The sequence below is a fragment of the Salvia splendens genome, chromosome 14, assembly GCF_004379255.2.
Source record: "Salvia splendens isolate huo1 chromosome 14, SspV2, whole genome shotgun sequence".
Classification (NCBI taxonomy): Eukaryota; Viridiplantae; Streptophyta; class Magnoliopsida; order Lamiales; family Lamiaceae; genus Salvia; species Salvia splendens.
In genome coordinates this window covers 29,665,999-29,685,759 of record NC_056045.1, presented here as the reverse complement: position 1 = coordinate 29,685,759, position 19,761 = coordinate 29,665,999, and the positions used below count along the sequence as shown (strand labels likewise).

Genomic DNA, 19,761 nt, shown 5'->3' with positions numbered 1-19,761 from the left:
CACCTTCATTAATCATGTCACAATTCTACCATTTGAATGAAATTTTGATACACACTAAAAATATTGAGATACATTTGATAAATTGTAAAACTGAATTATATTGATAGTACAATTATTAGAAGCTATAGTATAAATCTTCACGGATTAGATAAAATTAATAAAACCACTAAATGTCATTATATACATATTACTTATTTCGTATGGCAAACATGAACTAACTAAAAATGATATTCATAGATAATTCGATACAACGTAAAATACATGGCATATCATTTATACGTATCTCAATACATGTGTGAACTCTTATTTACTACCTTAGAAATTAGAATCATCACAAATTTATCTTGTTCTTTTTTCTTCAACTCTCAAGCTAACACTAATGAATAAATCCACAAATACAAAAAAACAAAAAAAACAAAATACAAATTCAAATCTGGCCCCTTTCAAATCAAACACATTTTCAATTTTCCCGCTAAATCCTCAAATCATCTCCTCCACCTCCACCGCCGCCCTCCGCCTCCGGCGATCACCACCACCACCGCCATCGCCACCATCACCTCCTCTTGTTCTTGCTCCCGATCAGCAGCGACAAGAAGAAGAGCGATCTGAAGAAGAACCCCCACGCCACCGTCACCAGCAGGCAGCTCCACTTCCCGAGATCCTCCACGCTTTGCTGCCTCAGTATGTCCGATCCCGTCGTGACGCACGTCCCGGAGCCGATCCTCACCCCTAGCGTCCCGCTCATGCTGTCCAGCAGCTTCACCTTCATCTCCTCCGGCACCGCCGCCAGCGGCGTCCCGTCGAAGATCTGCGCCCCCCTCACAAAGCACTTCGCCGCGTCGGCAAACTCATTCTGCAGCACCGCCTCGTACGGATACTTCACCAGCGAAATGTAGTGGAACCAGATCCAATACACCGGAATCCGATCCCGATTGATGAAGAATCCGCTGAAGAGAAGGAAATACGCCAGAATCGCCACCACAATCACGTACCCTAGCATCACGTGCGGCACCACGCCGGAGAGAAACGTCACGAACGAGCTCCCCGCCCAAAACGAAGCCAAAATTATCAAAAAATAGAAAACGAAATCGCCGTCGAGCCCCACCGCCCAAAATGTGATCACGGCGAAGGCGAGAGACAAAAACACCAGCGGCGGAATCGACACGAGCGAGTGCGATAGCACGTACGACGATCGCCGGTAAGCGTTGTACGCGGTCTCTCTCATGAATATGTAGCGCTCTTGCAGAAAAACCGGCAGCGCGTCGGCGCAAGTGTAGAACGTTGTCGACATCGCGAAGGCGAAGAACCCTAGGCGCTCCTGGACGCCTTTCGGGGAGTTGTCGAGACGCCAGAACATGGTGGCGAGGATGAATCCGGTCACCACCACCGCGGCGAGGCGGACGCCGAAGAGCTCCGGCATCCGCCGCGAGTTCATGAAGGATCGCTTTGACAGAACGGCTAATTCGATCCACATAGGGTTCGCGAACGTCGGCACCATTGCGGATCCGGCGGTGGCGGTGGCGCCGGAGACTAGCTTTCCTCGAGAAATGCTAGCGCTAATTGCTTCCTTCAGCGATAAATTCGGTGAATTTTGGATCGATTGATGATGATGTTGTTGATCGATGTTTTGCCATGATTTGTTGAATTCAACGAGGCTTTTCGTTCCGCCGTCGGATCCTTCTAATTCTCTGATGAAATCGAGAGCGAATTCAGTCCGATTTTCGTTTTCCGGAATCGATTGGCCGAAATCGGAGAAGAAAACAGGCAGATTCTCCGGCGAGCCGTTGAAAACGGTTTTCCCGCGCGAAAGGAAGATCATTCGATCGAGCAATCCCATGATCCTCGAGCTAGGTTGATGAATCGACATGATCACGATGCTTCCGCTCCTCGCGATCCGCTGCAGAACCTTCACCACCATGAACGCGCTCGTCGAATCGAGGCCAGACGTCGGCTCGTCGAGAAAAAGGACGATCGGGTCGTGGATGATATCGGTTCCGATCGACACGCGCCGCCTCTCCCCGCCGGAGACGCCACGGTGGCCCTCGTCCCCGATGACGGTCCTCGCGGCGCTCCGGAGCCCGAGCTGGTCGATCAGCGCCTCGACGCGGAGCTTCTTCTTCGACTTGGAGAGCGTCCGCGGCAGCCGGAACTCTGCCGCGAACGTTAGGGTTTCCTCCACGGTGAGCATCGGGAACAATAAATCGTCTTGCATCACGTAAGCCGAGATGACTTTCGCCATTTTCGACTCGAGCACCTCGCCGTTGAGCGTGACCGAGCCGCGCAAGCTCCCCTTCGCCATCCGGCTCGCCAGCGCGTCGATCAAAGTGGACTTTCCGGAACCCGACGCGCCCATGACCGCCATGATTTCTCCATCACGCGCCTCGCCGGAGATGTCATCGAGTACAACTTTGGTATCTGCGGCGGCGCGTGGGGATTTCACGCTGTACGTGAGGTGGCTGAAGGTGAGGACGAAGGGGATCGTCTGTGGCTCATCGGTGGTCATCTCGAGCACGTGGTGCACCGGGGTCTCATCGCCGGCGGCTTCCTTCCGCGCATCACCGACGCATTGCAGGAGCTGGCCGAGAGTGGTTGAGGCGCGTGTGGCGGCGCGCGGGAATGTGTCAATTTCCATCTCAGCTTCTCTTCTGTTGTAGAAGGGGAGAGTGTCGTGGATTGGAGAGAGAGATACGACTCTTGACATTGTTGGCGGCGCATGCACTGTGTGTTGTGTGTGTGAAAAAACGGCGGCGGTGATTGCTTGATTGGTGGAGGAGGAAATGCCGGTGGTTAGAAGTAGTTGAAGAGAGGGAGGGGTTTAGTGTGGTGATGTAATAGAGGAGGAGAATGTAACTAAATCAAATCGAAAACGGAAAGAAGGTAGAAATGAGGAAATGTGGTTTGTCTAAGAAAGTAAAAGTGGTGGCCAACCTTATAACTGACATTGGTAGATATTTGGTCTTTGCTACAAGTAAAGTGGTACTTATAAATACTCTATTACTCGCTCTATTTTAATAATTTCATAATATTTTAATTTTAATTTTCTACTTTCTGAAAATATAAGAGAAATAGAGAAAGAAAATTTGATATAAAGTTACTGAAAAAGTAAAGTAAAAATATCATTTGAGACACTCAAACCATGAGAAAATGAAGTAAAAATATCATTTGAGACACTTAAACTATGAGAAAATGTCATACCCAACACTAGCTAGAGGGATAGAGAAAATATCATATCAAGTACCTAGATATCCCATTTTTATTAAAATCCAAAAATGCTCTCAATGTATTAGGTTTTTGGTGCAAATTTGTGATGAATAGTGAAAAAGTACCACGAATTTGACTACACTTTAGTTCATAAACTACCCATGATATTTGTAAAATTCAAAGACTATAAACGTACAAAATGCCAAGTTTATGAATCATTTGCATAATTCACTCTAATTAATAAAGATACTATCTATATGTAATATTACAGTCGGTGTTTAACTAGATTCGAACATGTGAGGGTATGTCATATGGGGCGTCTACATTTAATTATAGATATTTTCTATTTATATATTAGAGCAGTAGCAATTCTTCGCGATCGGCCACCCATCGCCCCTCATCGTCCTCTATTGTGGAGAAGGGGCCGATCTCCCAAGCCATGTAGCTCCGCCTCGAAGCCGATCAATCGCCCCTGGCCGAAGATTCATAAGCCCTCATCGGCCCTGAGATGGGCTTCCATTGCGGGGCTTGAAGTAGGCGCCATTATCTTTTTTTTTTTAATTTATTCATTTTTTATCCTATATATATACCTCATTCCCCACCTTGATTCACATTATATCTTTTTATTTCACATCAAAATAATGATGATGTGGAAATAAGATGAGCTCTGAAATAAACTCTGGAATGAGCTGCCATTGCAGGGAGATGGGCTGCTGACGTGGCTAGAGAAAATAAAGATAGGCTCTGAGATGGGCTCCGGATTTAAGGTCACCACTGTGAATGCTCTTAATATCAAAAATATCTTTATTATATCACTCGATTCAATCCAATTAAGTTAAGAAAAAATCAGTTATAAATTGACTTGAGTCTTTACAAATTGTTGGGGTGTAAGTGTTGTGTTGTGTTTTATTTTCCGTGCATAAAATAAAAGAAATGATGATACAAAACATCCAATCACTCTTTATTTCATTACCTACTTAAATCTCTCTTTATATTTCTAATTTATTTCTTTCTCCTACTTTTCAATACAAATTATTAATCTCCGTGCCTAAAAGTTTTGATTCAACTTAATTGGGATGGAAAGATTATAGTATTATATTTAATGGAACGAAGGGAGTGTATCATTTGCAGAGTAAAAGTATATCTAAAGTATTTTGCTAACGAAATTGATAACATGTAGGTGTAATTATCTCAAGTGACAATTTTTCTAGCTAGGTTAACATTAAAAAATTAAGGGGGTTGTATAACAATTACTAGTACTCGATTAGGGTTAACACTTAAAAATTGATTATACATATATGAGATCTGATTACCTAAAACCGCCTAATCTATTCTCCACACGTTTGGTCTTAGGTTTTTAAATTGTGACGCGTGGGGGGCTATGATTGAATGATGGTTACATTCTTTATGACTATCTTATAAGTTGAAATATATAATAATGTAAAGAAGTTAAAGCATTAATTGAAATTTTTAATTTTAATTTTTTATATTATTAAAATTTCTATAAATATTTTTTATGTTCAGCCACATTATAGCTGCCATAATTTTACTGTTTTGTATTAAGAGGCTTTGGTAAGATTATATGGTAATACGATGACTAATATTGTTTGGATTGGCAACATTAATTTTCATATACTTTGCCCATGCAGACAATTGAATGCGTTACACGATATCATAAATCTTAGTGTGAAACACGAACAACATCATAAATATCATTTAATTATGTAGTATTATTTATATCATTTATATGCGTAAGCCAAGATGTTTGATGGGACTATTACCAAAATTCAAAATTATATTCCAATGAAAACTTTATTAGGAAGTAGATATAACAAACATATTGGGAGACCAATGTGTTTCTAGAACCAATTTAACCAAAGCTTTTAGGTTTGAATTAAATTGACTCTATAATTCTAACTCTAAAACATTGATTTGATTTTCGGAAGTACTACCTATGTCCCGCATTAAGAGTCATATTTATTTTTCTGCACTCGTTTTATAAAAATGATATAATAAGTAGTTTAAATGGAAAATTCTATATTATTCTCTCATTTACTTTACTATTTATCCACTTTAACTACTTATAAAACGAGTGCAGAAAAGTAAATGTGCTCCTAATGCGGGACGGAGGTAGTATGATTTTACACGTTCTGGACACAGCATAATAACAATACTAAGCAAATAATTTGGCAGACAAATCATAGTATGTACATCAATGCAAAAGTAATGCATAATATAAAAAATATATAAATATCGTTGTGATGTCTACTCGATAACTGGATATAATCGAAACCTATTAACTGTAAATAGTGAAAATACATTCTAATCACCGGCGAAATAAGTTCATGGGCGGCAATTAGGCATTGCTAGCTCTATTTACTCTGCCCACCTCAAATTCTTTTTCAATAATTTTTTATGAACTCACAAAATTGGACAATACTTTTTCAAATTTTTTTTATGAATTATTAGAAATTGGCACTCACCCTTAAAAGGTCTTATAAAGGAGAGGGTTATCCATACTTTTATAGGTGAGCTATGATCGCTGCCAAGTCGATGTGGTACAAGATATTAAGAATTTTAACACGCCCTCTCACGTGTGGGCCGGAATGACACATCGGACTTCCATCACGTGGGTAGGCAAGAGAAGAGATAAAGAAATAAAATGCATCATCGACTTGGGGCTGCTCTGATACCATATTAGAAATGAGTCACTCACCCCTTAAAAGGCCTTATAAGAGGGGTTATCCATACTTTTATAGGTAAGCTAGGATTGTTACCAAGTTGATGTGGGACAAGATATTAAGAATTTTAATATGAATTTAAAAAAAATTGGATGATAGAGTACTCCTATTGAATGTGACTTGTAATCACCACACACATTACTAAATGAATTTAGTAATATCATAAGTTGAATAGAAGTATTTATTACGGCACCCACAATGGGGCGCTCAATGGCGGCCATCGTCCTCGGGCGCGAACGATGCCTCCATTGTGGGTGCCCGTCATTGTCCGCGCCCTACGCCCAAGCTCGATGCATCGTCCGCGGAAGAAGCGCGGACGATGGCCTATCGCCCGCGCCATCGGGCGCCCCATTGTGGTCTCGGCGGACGATGGGCGCGGACGATGGCCTATCGTCCGCGCCATCGGGCGCCCCATTGTGGGCTCGACGAACGATGGGCGCGGACGATGGCACACTTTTTTTTATTTTTTGTATAAATACCCCCTACCCCACCTTCATTTGTAACATTTCATTTCACGATTCCACTCTCGAAACTCACATTTACTACGAAATGGATTCAAGTCCTAATAGTCCGATGTTTGGTGAGCCGCGTTGGCAGGGTACAGAACCAGACAAATATCGGCCGTTCGACGCCAACACGCAGTACGATCCCAAATTCAGTACGGAATCGTACGGTTTGGATGACATGGAGCCGTCTCTAAACCTACCCGTCGCCCCCTCCCGCCGCCACCGACGCCACCCCATCCGCCGCCGCCGTCGCTTCTGCCCCCGCCAAAAAGAAGCGGAACCGGCAGCGCGCGTACAAGTTGCCACCTCCTTAGAGGTAGATAACGCATCAATTTATGGGCTTTCGTGATCGGTCAAACTCTTTTACATTGCTTTAAATCTATTTATTCATAATGTGTAAAATGGAATTTAATTGTCGCACAAATGTCTTCGTGTGCGGTGTTGTACTATTTATGATTGTATAATTTTTTTGGCACTACTATCATTAGGGATGTCAATGTAACCCGAACCCGCGGGCCGGCCCGAATAACCCGATAAAAATACAGGGTTAGGGTTGTAATTTCGCAGCCCGAATTTAAAATCGGGCCATTCGGGCTGACCCGTTCGGGTTACGGGTCGGTCCGTCGGGTTGAAGGCTTCTGCACAGCGAGCAGTTTTTGTAACGGTCATAACTTTCTCTACAAAGCTCCGATTGAGGCGTGCAATATATCCACGCGAAGCTCTTTCGAAGACGAAGAGAATGATATGTATTAGAGGTTTATCAGACTTCAAAATCGCGAGAAACATTGACTCAAACAAGCTGGTGCACATCCACATATTTTGTGTACATTTTCTAATCAATTTTCTATCATTTCTCAACAAACATGTAAACATACCGAAATATAGAAATATAATCAAAATCATCCAAGACAACCCTCTAAAATCATGCAAAATCCAAATACGCCAACCCACTATATAAGATCACGAAAAAAATCACCATGTGGTTCATGGATTCATAAATACTCGTATATAAAAGCTTTCTTTTAGTATATTTCCAATATAATAGTGCAAAGTGTTTTGACGCCGCTTCGTCATTGAATTATGCGTACTTTGATGATTCTTAAAATAAAGATAAATTATTATTTGACTTATTTACTGCTGGAATAAATTAAATTTGACCAATCATAATTCAAGAAAACTTAGAGTTACTCCAGTTAGCTAGCATCTTGATAATTCACTCTTTAACAATTCAAAATATTTTTGTTACATCTACGATGCACCTCTCACGTTATGAAAATTTTGTTTAATTTTCTACAAATTGATTTATGTTTGAATTTTGAAACAAAGTGTTGATTTATGTTTTAAATACATAAACATAAACATACTATTGATAGATATTTTGTAAATAATTATGTAATGAATAAGTTATTTAAATTTAAATAACTTAATCTTTTTTAAAAATATTAAAGAAAATAAAAAATATGTATTTCATTGTTGAATGATTAATTAAAAATATGTATATAAATAAAGAAAATTTAAAATACGTATTATTTTTTTAAAATATTAAAAGAATTAAAAATATGCATTGGCCCGAATAACCCGGTGGGTTAGCCCAAAACCCGAAGGGTTAGGGTTAGGGTCGAACTTTTATAACCCGAAAAAATCATAACCCGAATAGCCCGTACCCGAATGGCCCGACAACCCGAACGGGTTGGCCCGATTGACATCCCTAACTATCATGGATAGTTATTTAGACATGTTAAATTAGAAAATACTATTATTTTTAGAGAATATTTAATTGTCTCAATTTCTTAACGTAATGAACAAAGACTGGATTAACTCATGTTCATCTGCAACTACTCTTTATAAGTATCCACGTATAATATGATTCCAAAATCAAAATGAATTATCGTATTTTTGATATGTTTATTTTTCCTTAATAATATTTTAGATCGATTGTGTAATGAAATTAAGTTTAAATTCTATAGGTATATATTTATGTGGTGTTCGATTTCCTAGATAAAATAATATAAAGATATAATCTAGGATTGAGTTGTGAGATTATTTTAGTTATAAGAGTTGTCTATGACTAATTATCTCAATATTATCCATCTTGGATAGAGTTATCCCATGAATCAAACACACTACATATTTAATCTCGGGATACAATTTTGCAAACCGAACACCTACTTAATGAACTTATAGTGATTTGAGTGAACTATTTTTACAAGGTGATAGATGTATGTTAGCTTATCATGTCTTCATAGTATTATCATAAGCCCATCCTTATGAGGTCGGGGCATGAATCCTTTTTTTCTTTCTCAACCTCTTCCTCAACTATTGACGGACATACTAAGTAAGCCGAAGCCCTTGCAACATTTTTTTTCTTTGTATAGTGTTGTCATTTTTGTGTATTTTCCACAAATTGTTGTGTGTAAAACACTATCATCGTAATGAAATATTGATTAATTTTGTCTCGAACTTACGAAGTCAAAATTTAATACTATGTATAGCTCGTACCAAACAAATTTTTGTATCCGCCCATATCCTATGCCATAGGCTTTACTTAACAAGATCTGAAATTTTGATAGATCTTCACCATGTTCTAACATTCAAATCTAAGTTTGAAATCCCCACACAAACTCCTATGTTCTTCACATGCCAATCTTCATACCTAATTTTGCAGTGATATCATGTGGTGTTACTATGTTGAGAAAATGACTAATGGTTTTTAATATTGGGGAAAATGTTTTGATGCTATTGCTTTAATATTAGAGCATGAATGACAACAATGTTTGGGTGAGCATGTTATAACATTTACTCCCTCCGTCCCACAAAGATTGTCTCATTTTTCCATTTCTGTCAGTCCCACAAAATTTGTCTCATTTCACTTTTTGTCATTTTTGATAGTGAACCCCATATTCCACTAACTCATTTCTACTCACATTTTATTATAAAACTAATATATAAAAGTAGGACCCACGTACTAACTTTTTCAACTCAATTTTCATTACATTTCTTAAAATCCATGTCCGGTCAGAGTGAGACAATCTTTGTGGGACTGAGGGAGAAATATTTATAAAATCGAATATGAAGCATCAAAGGATGGGATAATATTTTCGAAGTAATAACTTATGAGTGGAAATTACACAACACATAATGTGATTTTTTAAAAAGATAGTGATGAAAGAGAAATGAATTTTTCTAATAAAATTTAATTGTTTTTTTCATGATAAATTTTTAATAATAAAAAAAGACATAGAGAATCTAATTGGATCTTGACGGGTTGGGCCTCCATAGAGCTTTCAGCAATCGGTTTAAGGTCCACTTTCTATCTAATTCTTTTTCTTTAAGTTGGTGGGCTTTTTCTCTCCAAAATTTGTCACTACTATCATATTTGATCCACCAAATCACCCATAAGAGTTATCTATTCCTAAATAAATAAAAAGAGTCAGGCTATTTGGTTCCAAAATTTAATCAAGATTTAAGATGACCCCTCACATAAAATATTGTAAGTTGAACTATCCATAAAAATTAAAACAAGAAATTAGAGCATATGTTTTATGTACAATATTTAAGAACATGCATTATGTGTGAATATATAATAAAAACATACACCAATTGTAATTAATATGTAATTTGTAAAGTAAGAAAGAAGGAAAAAATAGTTGAAATTGCGTAGTGGATGTTGAGCCCATAAATAACAAAGTAAAAGAGAAGAAGAAAAAAGATTGTCATAAATGGATATAAACTATTTCTATGGGACGAGCAAAAACGTGAAATATGACATATTTCCATGGGACGGAGGAAGTATAACGATGGTCGATGAGTCATGAGAGTAATACAACTCGTGGAATCATATACACCGAAGAAGGGTCATTATTGACATAGTCATCGCTATGCATATACGATACTCTAAATAGTTAGAATGAAAATACCTCACTGTAGAATTGACGGCAACTCCAAAATTCGAATTTAGTGGAGGCTGTGGAACCACAGTGGAGTCGTCTGACTCTGAGTCAGCTTGAATCCATCGTTATTGTTTTGGAGGTGCTTTTCTCTAATTTTGTGTGGGAGCTTCATCTATTATGTTCTAGAATTCTTTTATCAATTCAATATGTTTGAATACTTTGTTAACAAATATGAACATGCTAAGTATTGAGAATCATGTATACTCGCATTTTTTTCATAAATATGAACATGCTATTGCTAAGTATTGGGAATCATATATACTCACATTTTTGTTTCACAAATGCGAAAATGTAAAGTGTTGAGAATCATACAAACAACTTTTATTCCAGCAAAGATTAGTAGTCTTTCTAGAAAGAAATATGGATATTTTGACCTTTTTTCATCGACTTTTTATGACTATTATGACTATTATGATCATTTATCAAATACTCCCTCTTACTGAAGCTTAATATCATTTGTCTTATTAAAAATAAAATGTCATTTAAAAATGGAAATTATCCTTTTTTCTCTTATCTCCCACTTTATTCTTATGTCATACTTAACAAACTAACACATAAAATCTCGTTCAAAAAAATAAAAAATAAATATTTTATATTTAATGAAACAGAGGGAGTTTGACATTTGCATTATTTTTTTCTCTAAATTTAATGCAGTACTTGATAGGTAAGAAAATCTCAATATCAAGTTTTAGTACTGTTAAATATTAGCAAAGTAAAAGAAAAATATTGAATCAAATAATTGCACTTTGAAGTATTATTAGTAAAAAAATATGAGATTCAGTTATAAAAATAGAATGCAACTATGGACAGAGAAATCTATATAGTTTCCCATTATTTTTAAATATAACAATTGTTTGGCTTTCAACGTCGATGAAAATAATCGAACCAAATCCGACTTCATAGTTTAGTTATGGTTCCACACATCTCAAACCACGAATCAAGGTTAACCGACAACATTTCAAAAACCTAAATAAAAAATAATGAAATACAAGAAAAAATGCAAAAAATCGAAACCGTCTTCCAACTAGCCCGATCGGTCACCTTCCGCAGAACCGGAACCAGACCGGAACCATGAACGGCAAGCCGACTCACTACACCTTTACTAATTCCCTCAAATTATAAAGGAAAATAACAAATAATTAAATAATCCAAAAAAAGACGTTAAAAATTATAATAAACTGAATAATGCGTGTGTATGTACAGCTGGATCTTCAATTCATTTCCGCTTTCCCAACTCCCCCTTTTTAGTTCAGCTCAGACCTCCGACGACCGCTGTTTTGACACTTTTTTTTTACGTTCTCTACTTTTTTAGAGAGAGAAACAGAAAGAGTAGAGAGAGAGAGACGGCAAATTCAATTCAACTCTCCTCCCAAAAACCTCTCTCCTCGTTATCGCAGCCGTCGCTACCACCAATCGCCATAATCCGCCCCTCGCCAGCCAACTCAGCAGCTCCGCCCGCCTTCTCTGACTCATTTCCGCTTCAATTTTCACCTCCAGCTCTGAAAGGTGAGAAACACGCACCAATCAGCATCCAGCCGATTCCGATCTACTTCCGCGGAGCTGGAATAGAACGACTTCCTATGCTGTGACCTCGACCTAGGGTTTTGATTTTTGTTTCCGTTGTGGTGGAGCGGTTGTTCACTTTTGAGTGATCGAGCGAGGGAGAGATGATGATATCCAGGGGTTTGTTCGGGTGGTCCCCGCCGCACATACAGCCGCTGACGCCGGTGTCGGAGGTGTCGGAGCCGCCGGAGTCGCCCTCGCCGTACGCGGATATGGGGACGGGTGAGGCGGAGCCGGTGGAGATGGAGGAGGAGATGGACGCCGAGAACGAGGAGATGGAGCCGCCGCCGGCTGCGGTGCCGTTCTCCCAGCTATTCGCCTGCGCTGACCAGCTCGACTGGGCGCTCATGTTCGTTGGATCTCTCGCGGCTGCTGCGCACGGGACTGCGCTCGTTGTCTACTTGCATTATTTTGCTAAGATTATACAGTTGCTTCGGTATGATGGGTATAGCGATGACCTTTTCGACAGGTTCACTGAGGTAATTTCTCGCTCTTATTATAAGAATTGCGAGATCTCTTGCGCACTGAACTTACAAAGTAACTGCACTGAACCTATTAAGTAATTTTATTGAACCTAAAAGTAATTGCATTGAACCTGAATGGTTGAGATATTAACAAAACCAAAAGACTGGATAAGTTGGGATTTGGTTATCATTGTGTTAAGTTTTAACCTCAGCTGGAAAACTTTGGCACGAGCTAGAAGGTTGTTTATGGAAATCATAACAACGAGTAGTGTGTATGTTGACAAATTATTTTACAGTGAGTAAATTTCTGCTGAGACTTACAATTTATTTACTCGATAAAAGTCCGCTTAACCGTAATATCTCAGTAGATGTATATGATTGTGATAACCTTGTTCATTGCACTCACAGATGGATGGTACATAATACTTTTTCTTGTGAGGAGGCTGTTGTTTACAACTGACATTTGCTTTAAACATTTTCAGCTTTCTTTAAGCATTGTATATATTGCTGTTGGAGTTTTTGTTGCAGCCTGGATTGGTAAGTAGGTGTTGATATCTGCATTTCATAATGTTCTAGTATTTACTTACTTTGGTATGCTAATTTCTTTAGCATTTTCAATTGATCTTCAGAGGTGTCGTGCTGGATTCTTACTGGGGAACGTCAGACTGCTGTGATAAGGTCAAAATATGTTCAAGTTCTACTTAATCAGGACATGAGCTTTTTTGACACCTATGGAAACAATGGAGACATTGTGAGCCAAGTACTTAGTGATGTACTGCTCATTCAATCTGCTCTCAGTGAAAAAGTATGTTTTGCATCTTTTTTATTTTTTCCTCTTTATTGTAGTTTTAGACTGTGTTTACTGGTAAAAGAAATATTCTGTTCTGATATAGACTTGCACCTAATGTAACAGGTGGGGAACTATATTCATAATATGGCTACTTTCTTTAGTGGTCTTATTATTGGATTTGTCAACTGCTGGCAGATTGCCCTTATTACTTTAGCTACTGGACCACTAATAGTTGCTGCAGGAGGGATTTCAAATATCTTTTTGCATAGACTTGCTGAAAATATCCAAGATGCTTATGCTGAGGCGGCAAGCATTGCAGAGCAGGTTTGATTCTTGATCTCCAATCTGCTTTGCTACTGGGACTTGTAGCAATAAGCTCGTCAAATTGTGTTTTTAACTCAACCTGTCATTCAGTATTGGTTTATAAATAGGATTAAGTGATTTCCTAAAAGAAGTTCTGGCCCACTGTGCTTACATGTCAGTTTTAGTCATTGCATTATATACTTTTTGGTTCTAGTTAGTATCCTGCAGTTAGGGAGTCCATTTAGCACCTGTTTGTATTGGATCAGGTAACATATTCACCTGACAGTGCGTTATGATTGTAGAAGATCATAAAATGCTCCTCATTCCCTTCTAAAGTTCTAAAGTGAGAAGATTTGTATCCATTGAAGTTGATTTCATCTATCGTTTCAGTTAGTTACTTCAGGAGGGACAAAAAGTTATTTGCAATAAGATCTAATATTGTTCTTGCATTCTATATGCTGGCTTTGCATAGTTGGTTTGAAATGCTTCCTCCCCCTTAACTCCCTCCTTATATTTAACAGGCAGTCTCATACATCAGAACCTTGTACTCATTTACCAATGAAACCTTGGCAAAATATTCATATGCAACTTCACTTCAAGCTACACTCAGATATGGAATATTGATAAGTCTTGTTCAAGGGCTTGGACTTGGTTTCACATATGGACTTGCAATCTGTTCTTGTGCGTTGCAACTTTGGGTGGGGAGGTCCCTTGTCACTCATAGAAGAGCCCATGGGGGAGAAATTGTGACTGCTCTATTTTCTGTTATATTAAGTGGCCTGTAAGTGACTTCATCACTTCTAATTCTTTTCCATCTCTAGTGTATGATTCAACTTTACTTATAAATGGACGTATGTTTAACAGTGGACTGAATCAAGCAGCTACAAACTTTTATTCTTTCGAACAAGGCAGAATTGCTGCCTACAGACTGTTTGAGATGATAACTCGGTCATCCTCCACTGTTAATCATGATGGGCTAACTCTTCCTTCTGTTCAAGGGAACATAGAGTTTCGAAATGTATATTTTAGCTATTTGTCCCGCCCTGAAATCCCGATTTTGAGTGGGTTTTATCTCACTGTGCCTGCTAAAAAGGCTGTGGCACTTGTTGGCAGAAACGGCTCTGGAAAAAGCAGTATCATACCACTTATGGAGCGGTTTTATGACCCTACCTTAGGTATTGTAGCCTCATTAGTTTCACACTTGTTGTGGATTATCTCTTTCACAAGTTATACCAACTCTTTTTTTCTTATTGCAGGAGAAGTTCTTTTGGATGGTGAAAATATAAAGAACCTGAAGCTGGAATGGCTAAGAAGCCAAATTGGTTTAGTTACCCAGGAACCTGCTTTACTGAGTTTGAGTATCAAAGATAACATTGCTTATGGAAGAAATGCTTCTATGGACCAAATTGAGGAAGCTGCTAAAATAGCTCATGCGCATACATTTATTAGCTCTCTCGAAAAAGGATATGATACTCAGGTATTCACCTACACGTCTTTAAATCAGTTTTTCCAGTCCCAGTTCCTGATTTCTGTGAACGAAATTCTGTTTTTGCAGGTTGGTAGGGCCTCTCTGATGATGTCAGAGGAGCAAAAGATTAAACTTTCTGTTGCTAGGGCTGTGCTGTCAAATCCATCAATTCTGCTCCTGGATGAAGTCACTGGTGGACTTGATTTTGAGGCTGAAAGATCTGTTCAGGAAGCTCTGGATGTCCTCATGTTGGGCAGATCAACTATTATAATAGCTAGACGGCTAAGTCTTATTAAAAATGCTGATTATATTGCTGTAATGGAGGAAGGTCAACTCGTTGAAATGGGTACACATGAAGAACTAATGAACTTGGATGGCCTTTATGCAGAACTGCTCAAATGTGAGGAAGCTACTAAGCTTCCACGGAGGTAAAGTTAACAAGCTAACAATTTTTCTTTGTAACAAGATGAGTCGATGAGCCATATATGATCTGTTTACAAATTAACAAAGTACACCATGGTATTTATAGAACCATATAAACTCTTTCCGAGTCAGTGATGATGTGCTTCACTAACAAACTACAGTACTGACGCCATTGGTATCTGTAATACATATTCAGGATGCCAATGAGAACCTACAAGGAAACCTCAACTTTTCAGGTTGAGAAAGATTCTTCTGCAAGTCGCATCTTTCAAGAACCATCGTCCCCTAGAATGGCCAAGTCTCCATCTCTCCAGAGAGTTGCTGGAGGTCATATGGTTCGACCTGCCGATGTTAGCTATAGCTCTCAAGAATCTCCACGAGTTCTTAGTCCACCCCCAGAAGAAATGATGGAAAATGGTGTTTCCATGGAAGTGATAGATAGAGAACCAACAATAGAGAGGCAGGATAGTTTTGAGATGAGACTACCAGAATTACCCAAGATTGATGTTCATACCGGTCAGCGTCAAAAGAGTGCTTCTGATCCCGAATCTCCTGTTTCTCCGCTTTTGACATCTGACCCAACAAATGAACGTTCCCATTCCCAAACCTTTAGTCGACCACTCAGTGAATTTGATGATCTTCCTATGACAATGAAAGAAACTAAGGGTACATCACAAGAAGAACCATCCCTCTGGAGGCTAGTAGAACTTAGCCTTGCAGAATGGCTTTACGCTGTTCTCGGAAGCACTGGTGCTGCAATCTTTGGTTCTTTTAATCCCATCCTTGCTTATGTTATTGCACTTATAGTAACAGCTTATTACAGAAAAGATGGACATAGACATCATGCACAGGAAGATATTAACAGATGGTGCTTAATCATAACTGGCATGGGAATTGTGACAGTGATTGCTAATTTTTTGCAGCACTTCTACTTTGGTATAATGGGAGAAAAAATGACTGAGCGTGTTCGAAGAATGATGTTTTCAGGTATGTGATATCTAACTTGGAATTTGTTATGCAACTATTTTTGTTTCTATTCTGTTCTGATCGGAAAAAGTTTGTAAAATCTTAAGCACGCCATGTCTTTGTATTTATAAGACACCTGTTCTGATTGCCTTCTTCAACAGCAATGCTTCGAAATGAAGTTGGATGGTTTGATGAGGAGGAAAATAGTGCTGATAACCTCTCAATGCGATTGGCTAATGATGCTACTTTTGTAAGAGCTGCTTTTAGCAATCGGCTTTCAATATTCATACAAGATAGTGCAGCTGTTATAGTTGCTGTCCTCATTGGGATGTTTCTGCAGTGGCGGCTGGCACTAGTGGCCTTGGCTACTTTGCCCATTCTCATGGTTTCTGCCAGAGCACAGGTATGAACAGCTTTATAATTTTTCTGTAATATGGATTTCTGCCTGTCTATCTCGACAAGGAAATTCGAGCTTATCCTGTATAGATATAGGCTATTGCAATTATATGCACTGCATTTGCAGAAAGCATGTGCAGTCACCATCCATCACATTACCGATAATCCACCCATGCTCAATCTCAAATTTATTTAAAGATGCTACTTCTTTTTTTTTGCCCGGGGGGTGGGGTGTGGAATACACTGAAAAAGATATGGTGCCATTCAGATGTCTGTTGAACTTATATATTGGCATCAAGCAATTCTAAAATATTGCATGTACAGTGGACGTAATGCCTAGGAACACCAACCGGACTGTACCTCTTGAATATTGGATGTTTCAGCCCCCAGCTAAATAGCAGTAAACCATTCATTTTTAGGATTTATACAATATTCCTTTCTTAGGTCTTTTCAGTACAATATTAGCAGTAAATCTTATATTCAATGTACAGGAAAAAGTAGGAGAAAAATATGTAGTGCCCACCAAGATGCCCACACTTTTGAACAGTGGCATGAAACCTTGGGTTCATTTACTCTTTGAGCTTAGTAAATTAGCATAATAACCTGCATGGTAACTGATTTTCTCTAGATTCGTAGAGGATGAAAGTCACATCTGATATGACCATGGGTTCATTCATTGACACCATCATAGTAATAATCATCATAATGGTGGTCTAAGACATTTATAAGTAGCATAATCTCATACACCAAATTTACCCCAAGACTGAACTGAGTTTCAATTTTAATCTTACAGAAACTATGGCTTGCTGGATTTTCGAAGGGTATCCAGGAGATGCATAGGAAGGCATCTTTGGTATTGGAGGATGCTGTTCGTAATATCTATACTGTCGTAGCATTTTGTGCTGGTGACAAGGTGATGGAACTCTACAGAGTACAACTTCAAAAGATATTCAAGAAAAGCTTTTTCCAAGGCATGGCTATTGGTTTTGCATTTGGCTTTTCTCAGTTTCTTTTGTTTGCCTGCAATGCCCTCCTTCTTTGGTACACTGCAATTTGTGTGAAAAGGCAGTACATGTCTCTGGGGACAGCGCTAAAAGAGTATATGGTGTTCTCTTTTGCAACATTTGCGCTAGTTGAACCTTTTGGTTTGGCCCCGTATATTCTTAAAAGGAGAAAGTCCTTGATATCTGTCTTTGAGATAATTGACCGAACTCCTAAGATTGAACCTGATGATAATGCTGCCCTAAAGCCTGCAAATGTTTATGGAAGCATTGAGTTGAAAAATGTTGACTTTTCGTATCCGACTCGGCCAGAAATCTTGGTTCTAAGCAATTTCAGTCTCAGAGTTAATGGTGGACAAACTGTAGCAGTGGTTGGAGTTTCGGGGTCAGGAAAAAGCACCATTATATCTTTGATAGAAAGGTTTTATGATCCGGTTGCTGGTCAGATATTACTAGATGGCCGAGATTTGAAATCTTACAATCTGAGATGGTTGAGGAACCACTTAGGTCTTGTCCAGCAGGAGCCCATCATATTCTCAACAACCATCAGAGAGAATATCATATATGCGAGGCATAATGCAAGCGAAGCGGAAATGAAGGAGGCTGCAAGGATAGCAAATGCTCATCATTTTATAAGCAGCTTGCCTCATGGATACGACACCCATGTAGGTATGAGGGGCGTGGATTTGACTCCTGGACAGAAGCAGAGGATTGCAATCGCTAGAGTTATTCTGAAGAATGCACCTATTTTGTTGTTGGATGAAGCTAGCTCATCAATAGAATCTGAGTCGAGCAGGGTAGTACAAGAAGCCCTTGACACTCTTATCATGGGGAACAAAACAACCGTTCTTATTGCACATCGAGCAGCCATGATGAGACATGTTGACAATATAGTTGTACTAAATGGTGGACGAATAGTGGAAGAAGGGACTCACGATACCTTGATGGCAAAGAACAGTTTATACGTGCGATTGATGCAACCCCACTTTGGTAAAGGAATGCGCCAACACAGGCTTATTTAGACGAGCACCACAACATTTTCTGATGGCTGACTTGTAATTTTGGTCCCATTACCACTATGCCAACTTTGGCTGATTACGAATCTGCAAGCTTGTAGATTCTATGAACACACCAAGATAGCCAAGTATCGAAAATGTTGATGGTCTTTCTGGAGCAATGGCAAACTAGCTCCTGCTGACATGTCCTATGTAGCCACTGCAACAGCTCGACGGGTTCTATTCATCCTATAGTATTTTGCAAGATTAGTTGTGTATTCTTTCGGAGGCGGGCAGAATTATCTTAACCATATTCTCAGAGGTAAATTGATTTGTTAGTTAACGAGTGGGACGAGCTAAGCTGGCGAGTGTGTTAGTATTCGGTTTCTTGTTTTTTCTTTCATTGTGTTTTCTGGGTGAGGTTAATCAGCTTTAGTTTTGTATCATATGCCCTGCCTCTATCTATTGATACTTCTTCATTTTGGTGTACATGTTATGTGATATTGGTCTACTTTAGCAAGGCATTCTTTGTAACCTATTTGTACAGAAGAGGTTAGATTTTTCATTTATTTTTTTGAATTTTTTTGTCTGCCTTATTCAATGGTTATTGTGAGTTGAGTTTTTATGGATCTCAGTTGTTTTGCTTTAGTTGTTTGTTTTTAGGTTGTTCTCTTTTTACTTTGTTGCATATATGTTCTCTTTTAACACTTGGTCAAATACATGCTATCCAAACTGCAGAATTCGGATTTTGGGTTCAGTTCGAATTAGTTTTTCTAAGCCAGAAATATGAAAATTCGAATTATATTTCAAGATTTTTATACTAGTACTATATATTCCCTCTATCCACTACCAAAAATGGAAGAAGATGAATTTTTATCGACGAACTAAAATGAAAACAATAGGACTAGAGATTGTCGACAGAGGAAGCAGTATAATAATTAAAAAAATATTATGATTTTTTGTTAAATCTTGCGCATATTTCATTTATTTGGAT

The 19,761-nt window shown here is 38.8% G+C and overlaps 2 protein-coding genes across 2 annotated transcripts; one reads left to right on the top strand and one right to left on the bottom strand.

Moving 5' to 3' along the window:
* Positions 1-215: 215 nt before the first annotated feature.
* Positions 216-2,934, bottom strand: LOC121764885 (ABC transporter G family member 1-like). The gene has a single exon (XM_042160913.1). It carries the CDS (start codon positions 2,699-2,701, stop codon positions 554-556), a length of 2,148 nt encoding a protein of 715 aa, XP_042016847.1. The 5' UTR covers positions 2,702-2,934; the 3' UTR covers positions 216-553.
* An 8,679-nt stretch (positions 2,935-11,613) lies between these two features.
* LOC121764035 (ABC transporter B family member 6-like) lies at positions 11,614-19,363 on the top strand. Its single transcript, XM_042160129.1, has 11 exons — positions 11,614-12,440; positions 12,908-12,962; positions 13,055-13,230; positions 13,339-13,539; positions 14,040-14,299; positions 14,383-14,693; positions 14,775-14,995; positions 15,074-15,414; positions 15,606-16,396; positions 16,537-16,778; positions 17,565-19,363. Exons 1-11 carry the CDS (start codon positions 12,066-12,068, stop codon positions 18,792-18,794), a joined length of 4,203 nt encoding a protein of 1,400 aa, XP_042016063.1. The 5' UTR covers positions 11,614-12,065; the 3' UTR covers positions 18,795-19,363.
* Positions 19,364-19,761: the final 398 nt, after the last annotated feature.